Below are 25,056 nucleotides of genomic sequence, written 5' to 3' on the forward strand. Positions count from 1 at the left end.
CTGCAGACACCAAGGTCGGAGAAGAAGAAGGGAGGGGAAGTGCTCCAAGTGCTGGAGCAGAGATTCCCTTGCCAGCTGTGGAGAAGACCATGGTGAAGCAGGTTGTTCCCCTGCAGCCCATGGAGGACCGTGTCAGAGCAGATATCCACGCTCCAGCCTGTGGAGCATCCCACACCAAAGCAGGTGGCTATGTCCTGAAGGAAGCCGCAGCTCATGAAGAGTCCAAGCAGGAGCAGGTTTTCTGGCAGGAACTGTGTCCTGGGGGGGCCCATGCAGGAATCTGTTCTTGAAGGACTATACTCCATGGAGAGGACCCATGCTGGAGCAGTTGTTGAAGAACTGCAGCCCATGGGAAGGACCTACGCTGGAAAAGTTCGTGAAGGACTGTGTCCCATGGGGGGGGGTCCTACGCTGGAGGAGGGGAACAGCGTGAGGAGGGAGGAGCAGCAGAAGCAGTGTTATGTATTGACCACAGTCCCCGTTCCCCTTCCTCTGCGCTGCTTGTGGGGAAGAGGTCAGGAGTGAAGTTGAGCCTGGGTAGAAGGGAAGGAGGGGAGATGGTGGTCTGGTTTTGTTTTTGTTTTCAACTACCCTCTATTTGTAATTTGCAATAAATTAATCTTCCTCAAGTCAAGTCTGTTTTTCCCATTATGGTAATTGGTGAGCTGTCTCCCTGTCCTTATCTCAACCCATGAGCTTTTTCATCTTATTTTCTTCCCGTCCTGCTGAGCAAAGGCAGTGAGATAGTGGCTTGGTGGGCACCTGACAAACTTAGAGAATACCTTCAGTGTAAATATTCCAATCAGTAGCTTTAACAGCACCAGGCTTTTGAGAGCAAGCATCATATCAAGACTCATTTTGATGGAATTACTTCATCTGTCATAATTAACACTTCAGTTGATAATCTTTAGCTAAGCTTTTCCAGCTGAACATCATTAAATAAGCTATGGAAAAAGTGTTCTTGCTTTTAGGCAGAGTCAAGAAAAGAACTGCAGTCCATAACTTAACTTTTGGTTTTTGATTAGTGGTCTGTGAAACATCAGTATCTCCCTCCATTAACTTGGTTGCTCTTTGAGGATGTCTATGTAGATTTTTTTTCTTTTAACTGTGTCAATGGCCTTTTCTGCATCCTAATAATTTTTCAGTGCAAGCAGATCTGAATTTGAATTCAGGAGTTGTCTGGAAGATGATGGATCTATCCTTCCTTCCTTCTTTCATACTCAGAGTGAAGTTTGAAATATATCTTTTCAAGAAGGCACTGTCTGAGAAGGAAGCTGCCAATCATGGAAGGTGAGAAGTATCCACAGCTATAATAACAGCAACCACATACCCAGTGCCCATGTACCGTAAAAGAAGGAATTCCTTTATAAACAGTCTCCATAAAATTGAAAAGTGTTGGCATTCATAGAGAAAGCAAATTGAAGGGATCACTTTTAGCTAGTAAGGTCAAGTATATCTTCTGGAAAGCTACAAAAGATACAGTGTTGAATTAGATGACTAATGTGGATATGCAGAAGACAATTTTTCAGTAGAAGTAATTTGTTCACATTCTTTTTTTCATTGCTGTGTGTGGCTATTTACTCTGTATTCATCCTGTACATTAATTATTATCATATTGGACATAATTTTAGATAACTAGACGTCCTGTATTTATTCTGCTCTAAGCTTGTAAGGGTTGTATTACTTTTTAGGTGCCTCTGATATTTTCAGAAGTTTAAAATAAGGTGTATATAGGACGATACTATCACATAGTTTTCATGCTCAATTTGCTGTGCAGTATATTCTGTAGCCAAAGGTAAAGGAATTTCTGACATTTTGTAGGGGGAATTTGTGAAGAGAATAGGAGGCTTTCTTTGAAATATGTGATTCTCACTTAAATCTACATAGCACTTTCTGTAAAAAAAATTGCAAAATATCCACATGATTAAGTGTATGAAGTCGACAGGCCTGAGAACATTTAATCTCAGTAGAACTTTTCCCTACCTCTGTGAATTCAAATTCATGTTATATTAATCACACTCTCTATGTTAACATACCTCATGGAACTACAATGTTTTTTGATGATGAATCCTTCAAATGGGACTTGGTAGATTACTTTCATAGAGCTTATGCCAGTGTAAGATGGATGTTGATTCTTTCAGCACATTTAACCCTTGGGTGGTATACTTGCCCTTTTTCTGGACAGTTATTAATTCATCCAAAGCACATTTTCTCCATCATTCTGCCTTTAAAGCAGGTGTAACACATTAGTTTAAGGGTACTTTTTTTTTTTTTCCAGTGAAAGATACAGTATATGAACTAAAATTGGTAGAAAATTTACTGCTTCAAGTCTGTAATTGGAAGGCACTGCACCTGTGGGAACAAATGGTAAGAAGTGGCAACCTGTATTGTCTTGCTGTAGAATAATATAATTTTTCTAATCAGGATAATTTATGGAAAACAGGTATTTGTTACGTTTTTCCTTTGAGGAAATAAAAAAAAATGTTTAAAATAGCACACATGAATGCAGAAACCACAGCGTTCCTAGAGCTAGATTATCCTCACTATGACTAAAGGATTTTTTTTTGTCAGCTACCATTAGGGCAAAGTGAAGTTGAAAGAATAAATTCTCTTATGGAGGTCTTATAAAGCTATGCCATTTCTCCTTTCTAACACTTGGGCATCAATTCACTTGTCTTCTGTCTTTCTTTTTGCTCTCCAGTCTCATTAGCTTGATTGCTCACCCTCCCTCCAGCCTACTAAGAAGAAAAATAGTTTTCCTCATAGAAGATCATGTCTAAGAAACATAATGACTTTGAACTTTAAGAAAAAAAAAATACCTGCAAAGATTTTCAGAAAGGACCTTTTCTTAAAGATTATTTTGAAACTTGTTTTTTCTTACCTTTTTAAACAACAGCACAGTTTTTTAGTTTTCAAAGATGAGTGCATATCAAGTTTTTTTTCACTGTATGTGAAAACACATTTGTGTGTGTGTGTCTGTGCACGTGCAGTGTTCGTATATATGAGTGCATTACCTCAAGTAAGAATCATCTTTGTGTTACCATGACGGTGATAAAAAGTGCAGAATTGCTTTCTTGGGTACAATAAAGAATGGAATGACAGGTTTTATCCACATTGAATTTTTTAAAATTCTGTCTTAAAGCATATTTATTAATTAAGTGCTGCCTATACTGTTCTGAAAAAATCTTTTTTCCTGGAATAAAACAGTACTAACATTCAGGTTTTGTGTAACACACATTTTTAGTTACTATTAACTAGCAGGCATTTCAACTAATATCAAACACAAGTTTCTTTCTCTAAAAGAAAATATAGGTATATGTGTTAGCTTGCCATGAATAAGCTTAGTGGGAGAAAGGCTGCAAAACTAACAAGCCAGGAAAGTGGCCATGAATTTAATTATGAGAAAGCACTACCTCCAGAGGCAAAGTAATTCAAACATGCTTTATGCTGACTGAAAACAGAGGAAAAGTCACAGGAGTTCTGATTCACTGCTTTGTTTTCCCCTTCCCTGAAAAATGAAATCAGAATGCAAGGAGGGTTTTTTGTTGTTGTTGTTTGTTTTTTTATGATTAGCATCAGTGAATTATAGTACACAGAGACATGTTTATATAGATCTAGATCTTTGTTTAATACGCATTTATTTTCACTGCTTTTATTTTGATATGTGATCCTTAGAGGTCTCCATGATATGCGGTAAAATACTAAATAAGAATGTATTATTGTTGCGTTTATCGTATCAAATGCTAAGCCACCTCTGAAGAGCAGAGATTTGGGCTTTGCATATCCTTGCATTTTTGTTAGAAAAGAAGGAATTTTCTTCAAAATATTGATGTATTTATATGCTATTTTATTCAAAATCTCCCACTTTAAAAGTTAAAAGCACTGACAGATATTAAAAATAGTATAACCCTTCTGTCAGAATAATCTTGCACAACAGATACTGCAGTTAGACAACTTTTTTCATGCTTGAAACGTTATGATATGTTGCAATTTCCTAAAGGATCCCAAAGTGCTAGCTATGTCATACTTTGCTTTGAATTGCTTGTGCGGCCATCATTGTGGTACAATATTGTCCATAGTAATGGCACAAAGCAGTTAAGTAGAAGGAGGTGGGAAAGTTACTTTTGGCTGGCTAGAAGTTGAGGGGTTTTTTCATTTTCTGTGTGGCAAAGTTTAGAAATAACATTCCTGAGCTATTTTGCTTGGTGCACAAACTCTCCATCACCTTTGAAAGATTGTGGAGGACAGGAGAGGTGCCCGAGGACTGGAGGAAAGCAAATGTCACTCCAATCTTCAAAAGGGCAAGAAGGAGGACCTCGGAAACTATAGACCAGTCAGCCTCACCTCCGCCCCTGGAAAGGTGATGGAGCAGTTCATCCTGGAGGTCATCTCCAGGCATGTAGAGGAAGAGGTTGTCAGAAGTAGTCAGCATGGATTCACCAAGGGAAGACCATGCTTGACCAACCTTATAGCCTTCTATGAGGGTGTGACTGGCTGGGTCGATGAAGGGAGAGCAGTGGATGTTGTTTACCTCAACTTCAGCAAGGCATTTGACACTGTCTCCCATGACATCCTCATGGACAAGTGTGGGTTAGATGAGTTGACAGCAAGGTGGATAGAGAACTGGCTGAATGGCAGAGCTCAGAGGGTTGTGATCAATGGGGCAGAGTCTGGTTGGAGGACTGTAACTGGTGGTGTTCCCCAGGGGTCTGTGCTGGGTCCCGTCCCTTTCAACGTATTCATCCGTGACCTGGATGAGGCAACAGAGTGTACCCTCAGGAGCTTGCTGATGATACCAAGCTGGCAGGAGTGGCTGATATGCCAGAAGGCTGTGCTGCCATTCAGCGAGACCTGGACAGGCTGGAGAGCTGGGCCGAGGATAACCTTATGAAATTCAACAAAAGCAAGTGCAGGGTCCTGCACCTGTGGAGGAACAACCCCATGCACTGGTACAGGCTGGGGGCCGAGCTACTGGAAAGTGCCTCTGTTGAGAAGGACCTGGGAGCGCTGGTGGACAGCAAGCTGATCATGAGCCAGCAATGTGCCCTTGTGGCCAAGAAGGCCAATGATATCCTGGGGTGCATTAAAAGGAGTGTGGCCAGCAGGTCGAGGGAGGTTATCCTCCCCCTCTACTCCAACCTGGTGAGACCACATTTGGAGTACTGTGTCCAGTTTTGGGCTCCCTAGTTCAAGAAAGACAGGGAACTACTGGAGAGAGTCCAGCGGAGAGATATGAAGACGGTCAGGGGGCTGGAGCATCTCTCTTATGAGAAAAGGCTGAGAGACCTGGGTCTGTTCAGCCTGGAGAAGAGAAGACTGAGGGGGGATCTTGTCAATACTTATAAACATCTGAATTGTGAGTGTCAAGAGGATGGGCCAGACTCTTCAGTGGTGCCCAATGACAGGACAAGGGGCAATGGGCACAAGTTGGAACACAGGAAGTTCCACCTAAACATGAGAAAAAACTTCTTTCCTGTGAGGGTGCCAGAGCAGTGGCACAGGCTGCCCAGGGAGGTTGTGGAGTCTCCTTCCCTGGAGACATTCAAAACCTGCCTGGACGTGTTCCTGTGCCCCCTGCTCTAGGTGTGCCTGCTCAAGCAAGGGGTTGGACAAGATGATCTCCAGAGGTCCCTTCCAACCCCTACCATTCTGTGATTCTGTGCTTTACAAACACAGAGGCAAAAGAAAGATCAAGAACACTGACAGTCTAACTTGGTGAACTGTGCTAACAAAGAAATAGAATTTACCTATTTCTTGTTGCTGCTTACACTGTTTAAGTTTTTCAGTAGCAAGTCAACACTCTAGAAAGCGTTCATGGGTTTTGATTTTAAGATCATCACACAGTAGGATGCCCTCAATAATATTAGATGCAAATATTGATTATCCCTAAATGCAATAGCAAGGCTGAAGGAAATATCTTTACTAAGAACAGCTTTTAATATGGACTTGAACATTTGCTCTTGTTTTATAGTCCTACATTTTTGTGTTTAATAATCCTTCCATGCTAGGATTTTGTTGCCATAGAAATATGAGCTTTTTTAGTTTTGCAAAATTATGCAAATTCTTTTCCTTGTTAAAATATTCATGAAGGAGTACAGCCAAAGGTGGGAGGGTAAGGGTTGGTTCTTGTGTCTTAATGGAATTGAACATTGGCATAAATGTTCTACTTAGTATTTCATTCTAATATTACAGGAAGGCATTTATTGATATGTCTACTGTAATTATGGTCTGTCCCTTTGGAACCAAAGACCATGGAACTGGGAGATGAACATTTAATCAATAAAATTAAGAACTACTTTCAGTTACGAGCTTGTTCACAGTACAAGACCAACAGTAAACAATTGTTATTTAGAAACATTTGATGAGGATATGTTATATAGAAACATGTCTCAGTGATGATGCTCAGATAGTGAGTTTGCTGTCAGTTTTACTGGTAGTCTGAAACACATTCACAGTTAAAGAAAAAGTGGTATTTTTATCGAGACCTACCCCCTTCAGCCTCTCTGGCCCTGCTAAATTGGTGCTTAGAAAGATCAGAGCAGCTGTTGCAAAAAACTAGTCAGCGGCTGGTTAGTTTGTATTAGTTGGTTTTTTTCTCCTCTGCAGTTTAACTGTATTCAGGGAAGAACATCTGCAATCTTGATGACATATGAGGTTAATTTTTTTAAATATCCCTCTGTGACTAGTGCCTGACATATTATGCTACAGTATCACAGCTTCTGTTATATTTTTGCCAGATTGGGAGACTTCCAAAGAGTGAGATTTACTTGCCACCACAGTAATAGGCACAGGCAGTAACTGTACATGAATTACAGTTACCACATCACTACTGGAACAATATATACCCTCCTTTATATTTTTCAATCCTTGATCTAGTTCAGCAGCTTCAGGAACAGTGGTTGGGAAGGCACAGTTACAGAAGGACTTTGATCATATGGAAAGCAAAGGAGGAAGAACAAAGTGAGTAACCATACTAAGGTTATGTGCTATGGTTACTTTGGTTAAGTAACTATAACAAAGTAGGCATATATTCTAAATTTTGGAAAGGCTTATCATTAGCAAAGTGGATTTTAGACTTCAGGAATGGTTGGCCAGGCAATTCTGTTTCTCTTCTCCAGTGAGACAAAATGACAGCTGGGAATGATTGTAGAGATTCTGAGAATTTGTAAATGTCTACATTCATAAGCACATTTCAGGAAACAGCATATAATCTTATTGTGCAAATTTTTTAATCAGTCACTGATTCTATTATTTTTTTCAGTGCTATGTTCAGAAAGAGCAACTACTCGACATAAGTAGGAGTGGCAGCACAGGGCTCATAGGAGAGCTGATGTCCTTCAGTTCCCATCTTCCTTAGGAACTATGATTTACTTCAATTTTCCTTTTAGAGTTCCATGATATCATTGAATGTTTCAATATAATGTAGTAAATGCAATGAATTGTTGCATTTTATTTAGACATCTAAATTTTCTTTGCTTGCAAATAATGCAGTCTAGTTCATCGAAGGAGGAAGAGAACAAGGGTTATGAAATGGCAGCATTAATATAGTATCTCAGTAACAGTGAGACTGGGCTGAATTTATAGGTACAATTTAGAAAATCCAGAAATAAGAAGCTTATTATTTAATTCTTTGATATTTTCCATTTAAATGTTTCTTATTGTGGCAGATACATTGAACTGTGTAAGATTTTAATTGGTCTACATTGCATGTGACAAACTGTTTTAAATATGAAGGGCCTGGAAATAAGCATCAGATTGTCATGCTCAGGGTGGCTAGAGTTATCAAGCACTTTGCAAAAATTATGCCTTGCATCTTCTGGAGCAAGAAGGAAAAGGTAGCAGGACCAAAAACCAAAAAGCTTTAGATTGTCCAATTACACTTGATTTAGTGGTATTCTAGCAAAAACAAGGGATACTTGGAAGGGATGATAAAGGAGACACTTATTGCAATATACTGCCTTCCCCTTTTGCTGTTCTTTCTTCACTCATGATTCCATTGTGTTTGAATCCGAATGCATGATATTCCTCTGATAGGTGCTAGGGTGTTTCTACCGCCTAGTGATCAGATGCCATATACAGAAAGACTTTGCTATAGCTGAGACTAATGTGTGTCCTGGAAGGGATCCCAATTGCTCAAATATTGATATAAAATACATGAAAGAGACATAGTCAAGGTACATAGGAAGTACAATTCGGCAGAGTTTTGGTTGCTAATTGTCAGTTATGCCTGCTCTGTGAACATGTGTTATTTGTCTCTTACTCAGAAAACTTTCACTTGGAGGAAAAAAATAAAGCCACAGATTTGACAGTTCTTTTCATTGCTGAGAAATTTTAAAATATTCAGTTTTATTGAAAATGTGTTGTTCAATTTTCCAATGTATGAAGGAAGGTCTTACAAAATGAGTTTTTAGGGATTTTTTTTTAAGTTTTCCTCAAAAGTTGTTTGAGGTAGAGCAAATAAATGTTTTCTCACCGGTATGCTTTATATCTTGCTCTTTAATTTCTTGGCATATGGCTTAGACATTGGAGAACATTCAGTGACCAAATGAGTGCCTACATTGAATAAAAGTCCTTTTTATTTGACTCAACCCTGCCTTTACGTAGGATCAGCAGAGGAAATATGAAAAATTAAAAAGGCTGTATCATAACATTCTCGATAAGATTCCAGAAAAGAATGAGTTGGAAATCTTATAGTGTGACTTGGTTATTGGAGTCGTCTGTTTCAAGAAACTAAAAGTGACAGTGAATGGTTTGAAATGCTCAGTTTCCCCTTTGAGAGGTTCAGTGCTGTAGAAAAACACTCACGGGAAGCAACTGAACCAAGCAATATAGTCGTCAGGCTACTTTATAGAAGGTTATTGCCTCCTTGTTCCTTTAACTTCTCTAGAGCAGTATTCCAAGTAAGTGAATTTAAGTAGAATGTAGCATCAATTTATACAATTTATATAGAAGAATTTTGAGTGTACTTAACCAGGGAAACTCTAGGATTCTGCACTACCTGGGATAGAGTTGGGGGAACTCTTTTCTAGGCCCTGCCTTCCCTCACTCTATGACCAGCATGAAGACTGGATTAGCAAAGCCCAATTAAGTATCATAAATTTACAGCTGGCACTTTTTTGTAAAGAAGGTAATAATCCAGATGAGAGCTGGATTAACAAAAGAATATTTCCTTAAACATAAATAAATTAAATTTGTCCTTTCCCTTCTGCATTGACTGGGCTGGCTAGAAGAACACATATACACTTTAACCATGGTTAAGATGATACATTGTCCGTTCTGCGCCTAGTCAAATCATATCACAGCTGCATAGGTGCCAATCAATTATGGACTGAATTGGTCACCACTAATAAACTGTGAGCAATCTTATTTTTTTTAAAGGATTTCCTTCACATAGTGCTGATGTTCTGGTGGCAGATATCTTTATATTTGCTGGAATCTGTGTCATAAAATAAATGTGTAACTGGAGAGTTTGTGAAGGTGAAAAAGTCCAATAAACTTCAACATTTTATTGAATCTCTATTTCATGGAAATTCAAGAAGGCTAGCAGGGAATGTTAAACTGTATATAATATTATTTCATTACCTTCAAGGACTGTAGTGGTAGATATTGCCACTAGGAATATGACAGAGCCATTGGAAGACTGAGAGAGCATCTGTGTCATTTCTCATAATCATGACAGCAAGCTAAAGAATGTTCACTGACATATCAGGAAACAAATGGGGGGTTTGTTTGTTTTGGGGATGTCTACTAGAATAAGAGGACGTTATTACCTCCTAGAACCTTGAGTTACTATCAGCAGCTTGCTGTGAGACTCCTCTTTGGCTTTGTGTTCAGCTGTATGTGTATTAGCTTTCTCCACTGAAATGTTCTGCCCATTCCTGTTTGTAAGCCTTTTCTGTTTCTTTTTTTTTTCTTTTTTTCTTTTTCTGGTAGCATTTGTTCACTTGGTATATTTCTAATTGTATGTCTATGTATACAATAATGTAGTAGCAATCAGGGTTCATGTTTCCAAAAGCATGTCACCTTTATATAGCTGTATTGCAGCTCTACTGGTCTAATAAAAAAATATTAACTCTCCTTGTAATGCTTGTCTCTCTAATACAATGTGTCAATGACTATATTTCTCCTAGAACCACTAGCAGCAAAAAATTGAAAGATTGTCCAGCTTCTTGGTATTTGTTGATGCCTTTTGTTTTGCTCACTTCCAAAGTCTGGTGTTGTATGAATATTGGTCTAAATCTAGTTTGATGCATTAATATATTTTTGCTTTTGAAGGTGTCATGTTCTCTTGGATTAGGCCTGAGATCAAAGCCTCTCTGAGCTAAATCCATTCTGATATAGATTTTACTACTAAACGTATGAGCAAGGTGCATGGGTTTTATTTCAGTAATACACTTACTGTGCAATACTTTATTAATTTGTGAAATGTATTTTATGTCTTCCAAGTTATTTTTTAAACATAAATACAAAATGAAGTTATTTGAAACTTATCCATTGTTGGGGAAACCATAGACCAGCCACTTTCTACGTTCTTTTGACTATACAAAAAATTTTTTTTGTTGTCTACATGTGGCCACATAGTGCCATATCAGATGCTCCAGTATATTCCATCTGGCTTCCACTCAAAAGGGTCATGGTCATCTAATTCACAAACAGGCAACTATATTTTGATGTTTTAATCACAAACTGAGTCTCTTCCTAGCTGACAGAAACACATTTTACTGCTTAATGAGATCAGGGATTGTAAACAGCACCCTGTTTAGTGGAGAGAGCTCCTGATCTTCTGAAGTTGCATTTGGCAGATGTTGTTCAGAAGAAATGAGGCAGCCTCTAGTGCAGTGGAGTAAGTGTTAAAACTTTACAGGCAGAGTTACAAGAGGCATTGGAGAAGGAAAGTGTGAATCACCAAATGCTTCAAGAATAAGATGGATTATAAAAGCTGTATAAGAAAGAGGTACTCTCCAATGACATTAGCAGGACAGATCCTGACAGCTTCCTCAGAAAAGCATTGACAGCAGAGTAACTGGAGGAAGAGAACGACTTCAAGAATTTGATTTCCATATAAAGAGATGCAATCTTTCCTCATCTAAGGCTTTGCAAATATTTGTAGCAATGCTGTTTGTTTTCAATGCTGTACATATTTGTGGTTTACTATTACTTTTCTTGATTTAAACATGATTTAAACATGACACACATAACATCAAGGCATGCTTTACACAAGGTAGTACTCAGTGCTTCCTCCTACCCTCCAGCTTTCTTCTTGTTGAGCATGGCCATTTGTTCACAGGAAGGGAGTCACATCTCCTGCTTTGTAGGGTTTTGGCTGAATCATAATGCTACTGTCAGGATGTCATAACCACTCTTGTCTGCTCTCTGGTTATATCTTTTAAAAACATGTAACATAATAGTAGAAGTACGGTTAACCACGAACAACCAGAAAAATTAACTATCTGCCAGAAACTTGGTGGATTAGAATTAAGACAGCTATGATTTCTCTCTCCTATACTTGTATTTCTTGGGGAGTCTGTGACTTTTTTTTTAGTGCGTAGAGTCTGCCTCCTGAGCTGGGAAGAAATATTTGATGTATTAATCTAAAAACAGTTGGGAGAGATGAAGGAAATTCTGTGGAACTTCCTTGATGTTTTTAGTCAGCTATTCTTGTCTCAACAATACATGCCTTTGCCACCAGCAAGGCAAGCTTTTATACTCTGTTCTCTTTCGTGTTGATATGGCCTTGGATGACAATCCTTGAGGCAGAACTCTGAATCTTCAGGTAGTACACAAAACAAGGTCAAAATGAAGGGATCTCACAGGTGCCCAATTTCTATATTGCCCTTGTATTAAAAATTCAGTGAAAAGTATTTGTTGCACTGGATGAAAAGTAATTGCTCATGCAGCACATGGATTGACCTCTGAATTCATTTGCCTGTGAGTGAACTTGTACTTTAAATATACAATTCCTTTCTACAGAGGAAGAAAATTACCTTTGCAAACAATAGCAGAAGGAAGTAATACGTTCTGGTTTATACATGTTTGGGTTTTTTTTCTAATCTACATTGGTATTACACAGCACGCAAGGTAAATTTTATATTCTGAAGTACCAGGTACTGTCTGGCTCTCCAATAAGTGCCGTTTTGGGACTTTGACTTCCGTGTGTTATCCTGTTTGTGATATGCAAATCTTGCCAGTTGCAGCCATGAAACTTAGGCTGCTGTGGCTAGTGGGGACCTCAAGAGACTTCTTAATCATATTCCAACGCTTAGGCATCATACCTAAAGTATCTCTGACATGTTTGAGCTGCTGTTAAACATTTAATGGAGGAATTCAATAGCATTTTCAAGTAGCTTCATACTGTTTTGACCATCCTTACAGTCAGAAAGCTTTCTGTATACTCAAGCTGAATCTGCTTCATGCCTGCCCTGCAGTTGCCACAGGAAAACAAAAACGGTCATTTCACTTTTCGTCTTTTATGTTTTGGTAAATTATTTTCCTATTCCCTCTTAGTGTTCTCTTTTCTGGACTACCCAAACCCACTCCTTTCCTCCAGTGTTTCCTGTTAGCTATATTTTAGAAGTCCTTAATCCATTCTGCTTGCTTTCTCTAAACTATTATCTGTTTATCTACTTCTTTCTAACAGATTTTTGGTCAAAGTGCATTGTTGACTGCTTTTCTAACTGCAGTTATTTTAAATCAGAACCTTTCCTTTCAGGTTTTTTTTTTCTGTATGACCTATCAATTCCCCATGTTGGATTTTGATTTACTAAGACAAAGGTTAGGTGGTTGGGAAGAAGTAAAACCTGTCTTGGTACATTTTTTTTTATAGGTTGACTAAACCACACAGTAGGTTGACTGAACCACACAATCTTTGTTTTCCCATTATTTTCACTTTCTTGAATCATTGTAGTTAGTCTGAACTTGAAAGAGAAATGATAAAATTCTGCAGAAGTTACTCTTTTAAAATATTGGTCTAAAGCTGAAAGGTACTTCTGGGTACTTCTTGCATAATTTTGAATATCTAAATGTTCTACATTCTTCTTACAGTTATGAACCAGTGTTTAGCCTTGACCACAGGCAAAACAAAAATGCTCTAAAAGGTGTGTCTAAGGAAAAAAAGTCTATTCATGTTGTTACAGTCAAGGCTAAATGTAGTTATATCTGTCCTAACAGGTTCAGATGCTATGTAGACAAACATCCAAAGCCGATGTTTGCCAATGATACTAAACTAGGAGGAGCTGTGGACTCTCTCGAGGGTAGAAAGGCCTTACAGAGAGATCTGGATAGACTAGAGAGCTGGGCAATTGCCAGCTATATAAAGTTTAACAAGAACAAGTGCTGGATTCTGCACCCAGGACAGGGTAATCCTGCTTGTACATACAAACCGGGGGATGAGAGGCCAGAGAGCAGCCTAGCAGAAAGAGATCTGGGGGGGTTGGGTTGATGGCAAATTGACTATGAGTCAACAGTGTGCCTTAGCAGCCAAGAGGGGCAGCCTGGGGTGCATTTAGAAAAGCATAGCTAGCAGGTTGAGGGAAGGGATTGCACCACTCTACACCGTACTGGTGCAGCCCCACCTTCAGTACTGTGTGCAGTTTTGGGCACCTCAGTATAAGGAGGACATCAGGCTATTAGAATGTCTCCAAAGGAGGGCGATCAAGATAGCGAAAGTTCTTGAGGGCAAGAGCTATGAGGTGTGGCTGAAGTCACTAGGTTTGTTCAGCTTGGAGAAGAGAATCTGAGGGATGCCCTCATTGCAATCTACAAATTCCCCACGGCGGGCAGCGGAGGGGGAGGTGCTGATCTCCTCTCTCTGGTGACCAGCAATAGGACACGAGGAAATGGTGTGAAGCTGTGTCAGGGGAAGTTCAGACTGGACATTAGGAAAAGGTTCTTCCCTGAGAGAGTGTTTGGTCACTGGAACAGGCTGCCCGGGGAAGTGGTCATGGCACCAAGCCTGTCAGAGTTCAAGGAGCATCTGGATGATGCTTTTAGTCATATGGTTTAGTTTTAGGTAGTCCTGCGAGGAGCAGGGGGTTGAACTCGATGTTCCTTATAGGACCCTTCCAACTTGAGATATTCTGTGATTCTATGATACTATGATTCTATAATCCAAGCTTTGGCTTATAAATTGGAGTGAATTTTCTGGCTTTGAACTAGCAATTAGCTGTAGAGCCTCAGATGCAGTTTATGGATTTTTATACCTGTGTGGATAATTTGAAATCAGTTGATTTCCACGCCTTAAATCCTGGGACATTCTTCTCCCCTTAAATTAGGTGCATCATAAAATAATGAGGTTGATGATTTTCACTACTTTCTGTTACTGTGTGCAAAACCAACTAGTATGATGAACAAGAGATAGCACATTATGTCCTTGAGTATAACCAGATTGTTCTCTTCGTAGAAGACTCAGGAGTTTGCTCTGTGGTCAGCAGTGTGCACTGAAAGGGCAGAAGGATACCTGTGGTTTTAATAGTTTCTGAGAGGAGGCTCATCTTGCACTGAAGTATGAGTACGAGGCAGATGCATTTTAAAAAAAACCTCTGGTTTACTTATGCTGCATCCAAACAATTAACAAAAAGCACTGGTTTTCTACTGAACTCTGTCATTCAAATCTGCAGCTTTTGATTTGCATGCTAAAACAGATCTCCTTTTTCCATTTTTTTTGTGGAAAAGCTAGTGGCAGTGCCATGGTTTGAAGGGCTAAAAGAGCATAAAAAAAATATTGGCATGACACAAGAGCCTGGTTATTGACCTCTCACACTGAAGGCTGGAGTCAAACTGAGAGAAAGGGCTGGAGCATTCTTTCAAAGTAAACTGATTTGACTCCATGAGGGAAAATTCTTACTTTATTTTAGGTTACAGTTCATTCTAAGAAAAACATCACTGGGCTTTTTTTCCTTTTTTGATAGTTTACCCCATCAACAAAACTGAAGTTATTGAATCTTCTAAAGGTTGCTAAGGCTGCTGATGTAGAGGCCCAGTGTAAATGAGGACGATATCACTGAAAACCTAATTTCAGTATCAAGTAGAAATTTGCATAGATTTCAGATCTATTTCTGATTACTTTGTTAGTCCATGTGGTTAAGGAATTTGCAGCCTTCAACAAACATAGAAGAAAGACGGTTGAGCAAGAATGGAATGGTCCATAGAGCTGTAACCTCCAGATATCTGCATATGGTTTTGCAGTACTACAAGTCTCTTTCTGGGAAATACTGATGCTGGACAAAACTGCCCCCAAATGGTTAAGGCCTGCTTTCTTTCATTTAATTGCATTTTTTCTGTTTGGTTTGTTGGTTTTTTTTCTCCCTAGGTAGCAGCTGCTGGAGGACATCTGAAATTTACAGTCTCCTATGATTACACAGAGGAAGAAGAGACAGTTCAATTGATGGTTCAATCTGATGTCATCATAGAGGTGAAGTGATTGTATTTTCAACCACCAAAAAAAAAAAAAAATTGCCTACTTCTTCAGATGTTCAGCATGAACCCTAGTGGTTGAGGACACAAAACAGCAGGGTGCACATACTTTCAGTTAATTTATAGTATGAGAAAATGGACACACTTTAGACACCTAAAATCTTCAGTACCTCAAGGAGCCTCTGGCAATATTGCAGTAGCTTACAAAATTATATTCTTCCTGTTCATCAGGAAGAATGAAGAAATAAAATAATCGGTTGTTTGAGGTAACATTTTCACGTTCTTTCAGCAGACCTGTTCTTGTGCAGCTCAGCATTGTATGAACTTGCTTTTGCCTATGCAAAGCCATGACACTAGGTTTTAGCTGAATAACCTAAACTTTCTTCTGCACTGACTTTCAACTTTATCAGGCAAGCCCATTTCAGGGTTATGAAAGGTGAATGTTATTCCTGATATTTATTATTCTTGTAAAATATATTATTCAATAAGTCCTATGCCCCAACTGGCTACAGATAGAACTTTTTTCCTGACTTTTTTCATATTTAAATGTCTCTCTCTCATGGCTCTATCTAGGGAGGTGACTTGAGAATCAGCACTCCAAAACGGGGCATTCACCTGCAGCCTTCTGAAGAGCACACTGAAGAAATTGTGCTGAAACCAGAATCTTTCTCTGTGCATGGCACTGATGTTCCGGTCAGCAGGAGGGAGTTCATGACTATCCTTGCAAATGTAAAGAGGATCCTCATAAGAGCCACATACAGCTATGGGATGAATGCCATCTACAGGTGAATGTGGGAAACGTGTCCGTTTGCTACAGGCAGCTTCTCAAAATACTTGTTTTCTTTATTCAGAAAACTAAGCTGATATACTTTAAAACACACTAAATTATTATCACGAAATCCGTAGCATTCATATACACTTTCAAACAGTTGTTAGTATTTTTTTCATTTTGGGTAGGCAGGAGGAGGGGGAGCAACAGAAAGAAGCAGCCTTGTAAGAAAATGAAATCGTATGGACTGTTAAGGCATGAATGACAGTTCTATAAATATGTTTATTTTGTGAACACTGTAATTCCCATATATATGGTAAATCATGGAGTGCAATAATGACATGTTGAAGTAAGAGTTGATATATTGTTTATATTTTGTTTTCCCCATTTAATGAGCATATAGGGCCACATTAACAGTGGACAAGAGAATAATATCCTAAGTCTCTAAACTGGAAAAGTGGCTTGAGGGGAGTTTTCTATGTTTTTAGTCAGTACCACACACAGAACTGGCTAATCCCAAAGCCTTTCCCTTGATTTATGTCAGGTTGCTGCCTGGACTGCTTAAAACCACTGATTCTATGTGAACTTCTCTGAGTCCTCTGATAAAATGAAAGCCATGTTATATGAGATGACACAGTTGTTCTATCTCAGTGGCTGCAGTGTGGCTGAACCTGTAAAGCTCATCTTGCATTTAAAATTTTCATAAGTGCATGAACAAATACTCCAGGTAGGCTAGAAAAAAGCCACTATCTCCTGATACTTTATGATTGCACTCTGTCTATACATTAATAGTTTGGTGGCATAAATAATATTTTTAAATGTGCAATGGAATTGATTGCATAGTAGTTGTCTACTCACAAGGCATGAAACCTGAAATGATCTTTAACCTACACATCACTTGATACAGCAGCATAAGCCAATTTGGACGGGAGGGAGCTGATAGCACATTAGTGATTACTTGCTGAGAGCATAGATACAGTTTTTTGCTACTGTGAAATTTCTTAAGCAATCCAACCATCATTTCAATACTTGGTAATTAAAATACATCCTAAATTGAAAGGCAGGTTGTGTCAACAGCATGCAGTTTTCTGTTTTGAGCTTTGGCAGTGTAAGTTTTTTCCCTGCAAAAAGAATTAATTTTTCTTCAATCTCTTTCTCTTTGTGTGGTTAATTAGTATGTATCACCTCTCTGTAAGTAAGTTTATGAATCATAACTATCTTGAGATTGAGCCAAACTGTGTCCTAATTTGTTAATTCGGTCATCAATCTTCTATCTCCCTGCATCCAGTTTGAAAACCTTTCACGGCCCATCGCCTTCCCACCCTGGTGTTAGAGGAAAGTCAAACCACCAGGCCAGAGCTCTCTCTTATGCACTATGAGCAGACGATGAGAAGCTGTTAATCCACAGTTTACAGCTGAGACTAGCGGGAGCTCAGTAAAAGCAGTTCCTCCACTCCGTTCTCACTCAAATAAAATAAAAAAGAAAACATTAGTCAGAATTTCCCAAACTAAAGGAGTGCAGGAGATATTTTCAGTTGAACAATAGGGGCTTTATACTATGCTGTTTTAAAGGAGATATGTATGATTGACTTTGTTTGGGCTGAAGGTCTAACTAAGCATCATGGGAAATAAGTTTGTGTACTGACATTTGCACTAGAATGAGAAGGGGACCTTTCTTACAAAAAACACTTTGGCTAGGCAGTAAAAATCTGTGAAGAAAGTGCATTGCTGGACACTACTGGCTCCATCTTGCCTCTACTACGGAACAGTGCGGGTGGGACAGATCAGATCCCCTCTGGGCAACAACACAGATCTCAGGTCAGCGCACACAGGTAGAACTGGCACAGTCTGTAGTTCCTGCCTTGTGAGTAGGAAGTGGCAGACCTGGCAGTGGCACATTTGGAAGACTATGCATCGCTGTCTGCATCCCAGATTACTGCTTTAACCATTTGGCCATGTGTGGTGCCTCACTGTTTTGTAGTCTTGTTCGTACACAGCCTTTGGAACATTTTAGTGATGTGTTATAGATAACTTCCTGAAAACATGTCTTGGAAATATTCTTCAAGAAGAGCTCCAGGAAAAACATGTAAATTATGCTTTGCATGTAAGTAGCCACCATCTTCTAGAGGTAGTGACATTACAGTGAGGAAGGTTGGTCTCTTAAAGACAAGGATTTAAAAGGGGTTTAGGGCAAGGGACTGAAGTAATTTTGAAGAGTACCTTTTTTGCTAGAAATGGTTTTATATTACTGGTACATCTCTGGCTGTCCTTATGATGTCTCTTACCAGAGAAGAATGCACTGGTTACTGTGTTACTATGATTACTGTCAGCATGCCCCCAAGTCTCTGAAAGTAGTTTGCTCCAAAGTAAACACATTTTATATAGTGCTGTCAGGGTGCTCATTGCAGTTTAGTGTGACAGAAGAGAGGGTGTGAAATTCCAATCACACTTAAATGAATTGGATTTTTCATCTTTGATTTAGCTGGAGAAATTGTAGTTTCACCCATCAGGGTGGGATTTATGGGTGGAGTTGAATCTTCTCAGAACAGTCACATGATGTAGCAACAACAGCATCTACTGTGATGTTGCCCAGCTTATGATCTGTTGTTGTAGGCATATTGCTGATTTTCAGGATATGCTTTATTTCTGACTTTTTATATTCTCTTTGACTTTCACTCATGCTAAAACATACTAGGTGCAAAGCTCTGCTCATAACTCTTAAGACTGTGCAAAACACTTTTCTCCATATTCTGCCCCTTTAGTACTGCAGAGAAAATGTCCGGACCCAATGAAAAGGATATTCTTTGTGACATCTTGAGCTCATTAAGAACTATTGCTGATGGGCTCCAAAGGAAGACATTTTTGCCAAAGAAATAGTGTAGAGCTAAGCCTTAGTAGATAAGTAGATATAAACTAAGAGGTTTTTATTGTCTTTTAAACACGTATGTGTGGTGGACAGATGGATATTCCTCTGAGAGAGTAAAGAGGGTCTGGCAAAGAGACAAATATTACGGGGTTATTACATCCTTCATGAATGACAATTTCTGCCTCAAAGCATCAGCAGAATTATGCAACATACTGATTAGAGATTGCTATATTAAGCAACCTGTTCATTTAAATACTGAAAGTTTGCAAAATCCATAATGATGCCACATGTGTAAGGATTTCTAGGGGTGCTATTATAATCTGTGCTTGAGAAGAGGCCAGAATTGAGCATTGGAAGATTAAGCAACTTCTTGCAGTCGTGTAGAAAGAGGCTTCAAAATTCAATGGAGTTGTCTCCAGTTAACAAGAGCTTTAACTTAAAGATTACATTTTTCACCCTTGTTTAGTTTAACCTACTAGAAACATTAGTTAATCAGTAGCACTTTCAAGTAGTTTCTGACCAATATTAATGCAGTAATGGTGAGCATGTTTTTGAGAACATTTTTTGGGTCTTTTTAAGCTTAGAATGTTGTTATTTTTCTATGGCATAATTGGGAAGCTTCCTCAAATGAGTGTGCTTTCATTTAGATGATCAAGTAGGATAAAAATTGAGAACACAGAAATACAGCAATCAATTTGAAAGTGATTACAGCTTCTGGGTTTAAATAGAGATCCTGCTCTAACTTGACAGATCTTCCAAACTGTTGCAGTTAGGTCCATCTGTGGTAGAAGCAACAGGCCAGGAAAAGACAGCGCGCTCTAATAATTTTGTTTAATCTAATATTGTTAGTTTGTGCTTCAAAGAAAGCTTAGTAGCACTGTTTCTTCAGTTTTAATGTTCAGAGTGGCCACTGACGGTAAGTGCTGTAGACACTCAGATGGTCTTTGGAAATTGTGGTGCTAAAGATAATGGATTCCTTGCAACCACCTATAGAATCAATGCTAGACACAAGGAGAAAGAGGGAAGGAAAGGCTGAGCTTTTCTTCCACATGTGGAATTGGCTTCAAGACAAATGAGCGATGATTGGGTCAGTACTTCATGTGCCTTATGTAGCTGATGTGATTCAGATGCCTGGCATAGTAGACAGTAAACTATGCTGATACTGCCTGAAACGTCCCCTTCCCTTTTAATCTTGTTTGTTTTTAGAAGTCAACAGTTGCCTGATGACAGTAACAGTCAGCTTAAATATTTTGTCTCGATGTCGAATCTGAAATTATTCATGCATCTCCAGGATCCAGTGCCCCATTACTGCCAGTATTATGTATTTTAATGAATGCAGAATGGCATCAAGGAATCAAAATTGCAACATAAAAATGGGAGAAAAAAAAAATCACTGCAGCTTTCTTCACTGAATAACTGTTAATGTTAAAAACTGTTAAACACATTAAAATCCCATTTAGCAAATAGCAGAATGTAATGAAAATTGGAACAATTCAGTGAATACAAATGTGGGATAATACTGGGCAGATTGTTTCTGTGTGTAAGTGCTTCTCTTTGTTCCAGGATCTGTGCTGAGAGGGAACTAGCTGTAGTTCAAAGGATAAATAATGCTTGGCCTTTTACTAGTAATTTTTTTCTTCATTTAAAGATTTTTCCCCCTTAAATGCTTATATTTTTTTACTGTTACAGCCATCACCATTTGATATCTAATATCATAGAGATTGGTTATCTTATTGTAAGGAAAACTCAAATGGATGATTGCAAAATAAGCATGCAGCAATGGAGCGAAGGGGATATATTGAAAAGTGAAAGAGATCTTAATGAAGATCTGGATAAGACCATGCATCCTTCTCTTAAAATAGTTTCAAGAACCTTTTACAGAGATTCTAGTATCACCTGTTAGATTCAAGTTTCTAACTGCATAATCCGCAATGGTAGTCTCTCCAAAGTCCAGTCATATCCCCAGTGATGTTAAATTTCTATTTTTCTGAAGCTCCCATTCTAATTTCAGAAAACTTCCTTTTCTCCCCTTACGTTTCATGTCTGCATTATTGAAAGTAGTCAGAAAATTGAGTGGGAAAATATCATGTCTTAACCTTTCCGCCAATCACTGCAGTAACAACAACATATTTTTCTTGGATGTTTTCTTATCCAAGGTCATCCAAATAAATTTCAGGGTTTTTTGGCAGCCAAAAGATAAATGCCTTAGTATGGAGGAAAAAATGTTTGGGTTACATTTTCCAAATAAAGTTAATTATTTTGTAACAAAATGCATGCTATGATAGAAAGGTATATTCTGCTGAAAAAGACTTCAGCAGAAGCTTTTCAGGTAGCTCTAATAATCAAACACTTCATTAAGATTGCTGGGTGAAAATAGAAGTCGTTGAGCCTCTATAATGCCTTAATGTTCTTTATGAATTCTCATAAGAATTAAATCCCTGAATCCCAGTTTCTTTCCCCAAATGGATACTGTTGAGGTAAACTCCATCTGTTTTACATATTCCCTGTAAGGTTATCAAAAGACTTTTGTTGTCTCCCTCTTCATAATCCCATGGTTTTTTAAATAAGAATCACGTTTAGTGTTTGGCTAGACAATGGCTGTTCAGCCAATGTCTAGCATTTATTTTATAACTGTGATTGTGCATGGAACAGAAAATTCTCCAGCTCTGTCTTATCTGGCTTTGGGGAAATTAGGGTATATGGTAAGAAGATTTCTTTTTTCTTTCATGTGCGTAATACTTAGATCCTCCTGGACACAGCTGGAATCTTTTTCAGAGGTCAAATCTCCAGAATAAAAATGCCCTATAACCAAAACTTAGTAATGTAATGTTTCAGAAAGCTGGAGTAGCGGTTTATAAATTTTGAAGACACTGCTTAGTGTCAAATTTGCTATATATACAACTGCAATGCAAGTTGGCACTTGTGGCTTGCAGGCCAGGAATAGCCTTCCATCTACTGATCCAGTGCTGGGAGACTTTGTAATCTATTTTTATCAATGTGTGTCTGACCATAGTCTCCTTCACACGGTGGACGAAAGTAGTAACAAGCCTACAGACATGTAATTTAGGAAGAAATAGATGAATATGAAAACCTCCTTATTTTTAAGCAGGAAAACATAAACAAGCCACTGAATGTCACTATATACTGTTTGTTGTGTCCAGCTGCACATATGCTTCCATCTGATTTGCTACGTTAACTGTTTCATTTCTGTTACATCCAGACTAAAAAGTGTTAGCATTGAAGCTGCTGACCACACTTCAACTGGGAGAAAGGTGGCATCTGCAGTGGAGTTATGTGACTGTCCCCCGGGGTATGATGGTACCTCCTGTGAGGTGAGTATCACGATGCAGTCTAGACCAATTGTGCTAACACTGTGATAGCTGTAAGCGATCAGTGGCCCTGTACTGGTAGAAAATAGTAAGAGAGCTGTCCATTCCTGTTAGGAATTTGGTACACCTTGTCTAATTACCTTTATTTCTAGGTGGTGGTTCATTATATTTGAAATCTAAGTTTTCCAGCTCTGTGGTGATTTCTAGTTATAAAAAGACATTTCTCTTAACAAAAAGAAAAGGAAAGCAGTATTTGTACTCTTCAGCCAATTGATATTACAAATGCATGAAACTACCACAATTAGAAGGAAAATGGCAGTTATCTGACCTGTGCGCAACAAAGCCAGATCAAATTATCTGAGTTCATGTGGTTGAGTTTCCTTTTTTGTTTTCTCAGGGCTTTGCCATTTACCTTGGAGTCTTTGAAGATTGCGTGTATATTCTTGTGAGGATTGCTTCACTTTAGTTTGGTCCTGTAGCAGATAGCATATACACATGCTCAGAAAATACCCACTTTCCTAACAAATTCATTAGTTCACACAGAATGTGTTCATACAAGTATACATATGATTAACTAGCTCACGTGGGCATAGCTTGGGGTAAATAGAAGCCCAAAAAAAATTCTTCAAAAGCTTTGCCTTTGAGGAAATACTTTCAAACACCAAGATGCTCTGCTTCACAAAACTACAAACAGTATGCCATTTACACAGGCACTCTAGGCATTTGCTTGTCAACTCTCTTTTTCTTTAAAATCTTCCATGCTTATATGTGATATTTAGAGCTTAGAGTCTAGTTTTATGCCAAATGTGGTTGCTTGTTGCTGGGGCTAGATAAACTAATGTAGAAAAAAGGCCTGAAGGAATTAATGGATATTCCAATCACTTCCAAAATGGTACAAACAGAAAAAGCACTCGAGAGGAATATTGCCTACCTTGGCTGAGAAATAACTCTGAAGTATGACCATTGTCCCTCTGTTCAATTACTTGAAAAAAAAAAGCGGGATGAAGTGTTATTGTGCATCATCTTTTTGTTTTTTTTTTTTTTACTTGTCCATATTTCCTCTCAGTTCAGATTTAGGTGTGATTTCCCAGAAAGCAGTTGGAAAGGCCCTGATTGCAGACGTTTCAATATCTACTTTTGTTGTAGAAGCTGAAAGACTTAGGTAGAATTCCTGCCTTCCTGCCTTGGTGTTGCTCACATCCTCTGTCCAATGTTGTGTCCTTCAATGCTAAACCTTCTCTCCAATTTGAAACAGTCCCTGAAATTTGATACATACTTCAGATCATATTCTACAATAGAAAGCACATATATAGATAGCTGCAAATTTAAAGCCTCTCTGCACACTAGTGGGCATGGACACTCTTTGATTCATGCCCTGGCTGAGTGCTAACCACAGATCTATTGAACTAAACCATATTGCAGTCCCTACCTGTATTCTGCTTTTCCTCCCAAGACCAAAGACCAAGAAGATATGATAGACTTCTGCATGAGCACACTTTTCCTGTGTACCCTCACTGAATTTCAGAGCATTTTGGACAGCTCAGAAATGCCATTTGACAAAGCTGGCCTATCTTACAATGCCAATAATACTGTTAAAAGTTTTCATTTCAGTACCTTTATTCACTGAATTAATTTCTCATGAGTCTTTCGTAGCAGAAGTTCAACATATGATATGCATTGAAGAGTTGTGCCTGATAGAAAAAAAATGGGGTGTTTTGAGTAGGTGGTTGTGCTTTTTATAACAAAGACAAGCAAGAAAAAAAAAAAACAGTGAAGTGATATATTACCAGGCAAACTAGCAGTTGTGAAAGCATGGAAAGATAAATGGAAAATGTGGACTTTTTTAGAATACTGTATTTGTTCCTTCTGAATACTTTTGGCCTTGTCCAACACTTTGCTTCTTCCCGTTTCAACCTAGCAGACTTTCATTTTTATTGATTTTGTGCAGGTTTTCAGTTTCATTTTCTCTTCTTCATTTAATTTAATGTATGTGGTTTTTTCCTGCGTAATGATATTGTGGTACCTGGCATAGACGCTGCAGCACTAAAAACAACCGTTATTTGCTTATTTTCTTGCTGTGAATGTTTTGGCACAATCAGTCTTCAGAAGACAACCAATCCCATTTAAAATATTCAGTCTCTTGTGAGATTGTTCCATAACAAATTTTTAAATTAACTTTCTACAAGATTCTAGTAAAAAAGTTGTTATGTTTTTGCTGGTATATCTGAGAAATGAACACAGAATTGCATGAGCATAGGTAAAGCAGATCAGATTTTAAATTTCAAACCCCAGTTGGACTCATTTGTGATAGTTACTTTGCTCTACTCGTTTGAATCTTCTGGCCTTTATTTGTCAACACCTTTACATCTAATTCCTCTTCTCCACCTGATTTGTTCCCTTTCAATCTACTCTTTTACTTCCACTGTGGAAGTTGTCTTTAACTTACATCACTGTGATGGTGAAGAACTTTCCTGACTTTTGAATGTTACATCATTTATTTTGTTAAGATCCCAATCTGTAATCTTTTATTTTAGTTCTGTTGTTATTCCATGCTTAAGCCCTTAGAATTAGTGACTGTTGGAGACTTGTCTTGTACAATATCATATGTATCTGTGCAGCAGATAGTTCATTTCAGAAACACAGAAAGAGGGAACAGATTTATAGATTTATAGATTTATACA

The 25,056-nt window shown here is 38.4% G+C and overlaps 1 protein-coding gene across 2 annotated transcripts in view; it reads left to right on the forward strand.

The window, feature by feature from the left end:
• The window catches only part of LAMA2 (laminin subunit alpha 2), a 387,452-nt gene that overhangs the window by 201,279 nt on the left and 161,117 nt on the right, over positions 1–25,056 (forward strand). For both annotated transcript variants that reach the window (XM_075087596.1, XM_075087597.1), the window contains exons 13-15: positions 15,308–15,409; positions 15,985–16,196; positions 22,267–22,378. In XM_075087596.1, the coding sequence (XP_074943697.1) occupies positions 15,308–15,409; positions 15,985–16,196; positions 22,267–22,378 (426 nt within the window). The remainder of the gene's footprint in view (positions 1–15,307; positions 15,410–15,984; positions 16,197–22,266; positions 22,379–25,056) is intronic.

The sequence above is a fragment of the Phalacrocorax aristotelis genome, chromosome 3 (genome assembly GCF_949628215.1).
Source record: "Phalacrocorax aristotelis chromosome 3, bGulAri2.1, whole genome shotgun sequence".
NCBI lineage: Eukaryota > Metazoa > Chordata > Aves > Suliformes > Phalacrocoracidae > Phalacrocorax > Phalacrocorax aristotelis.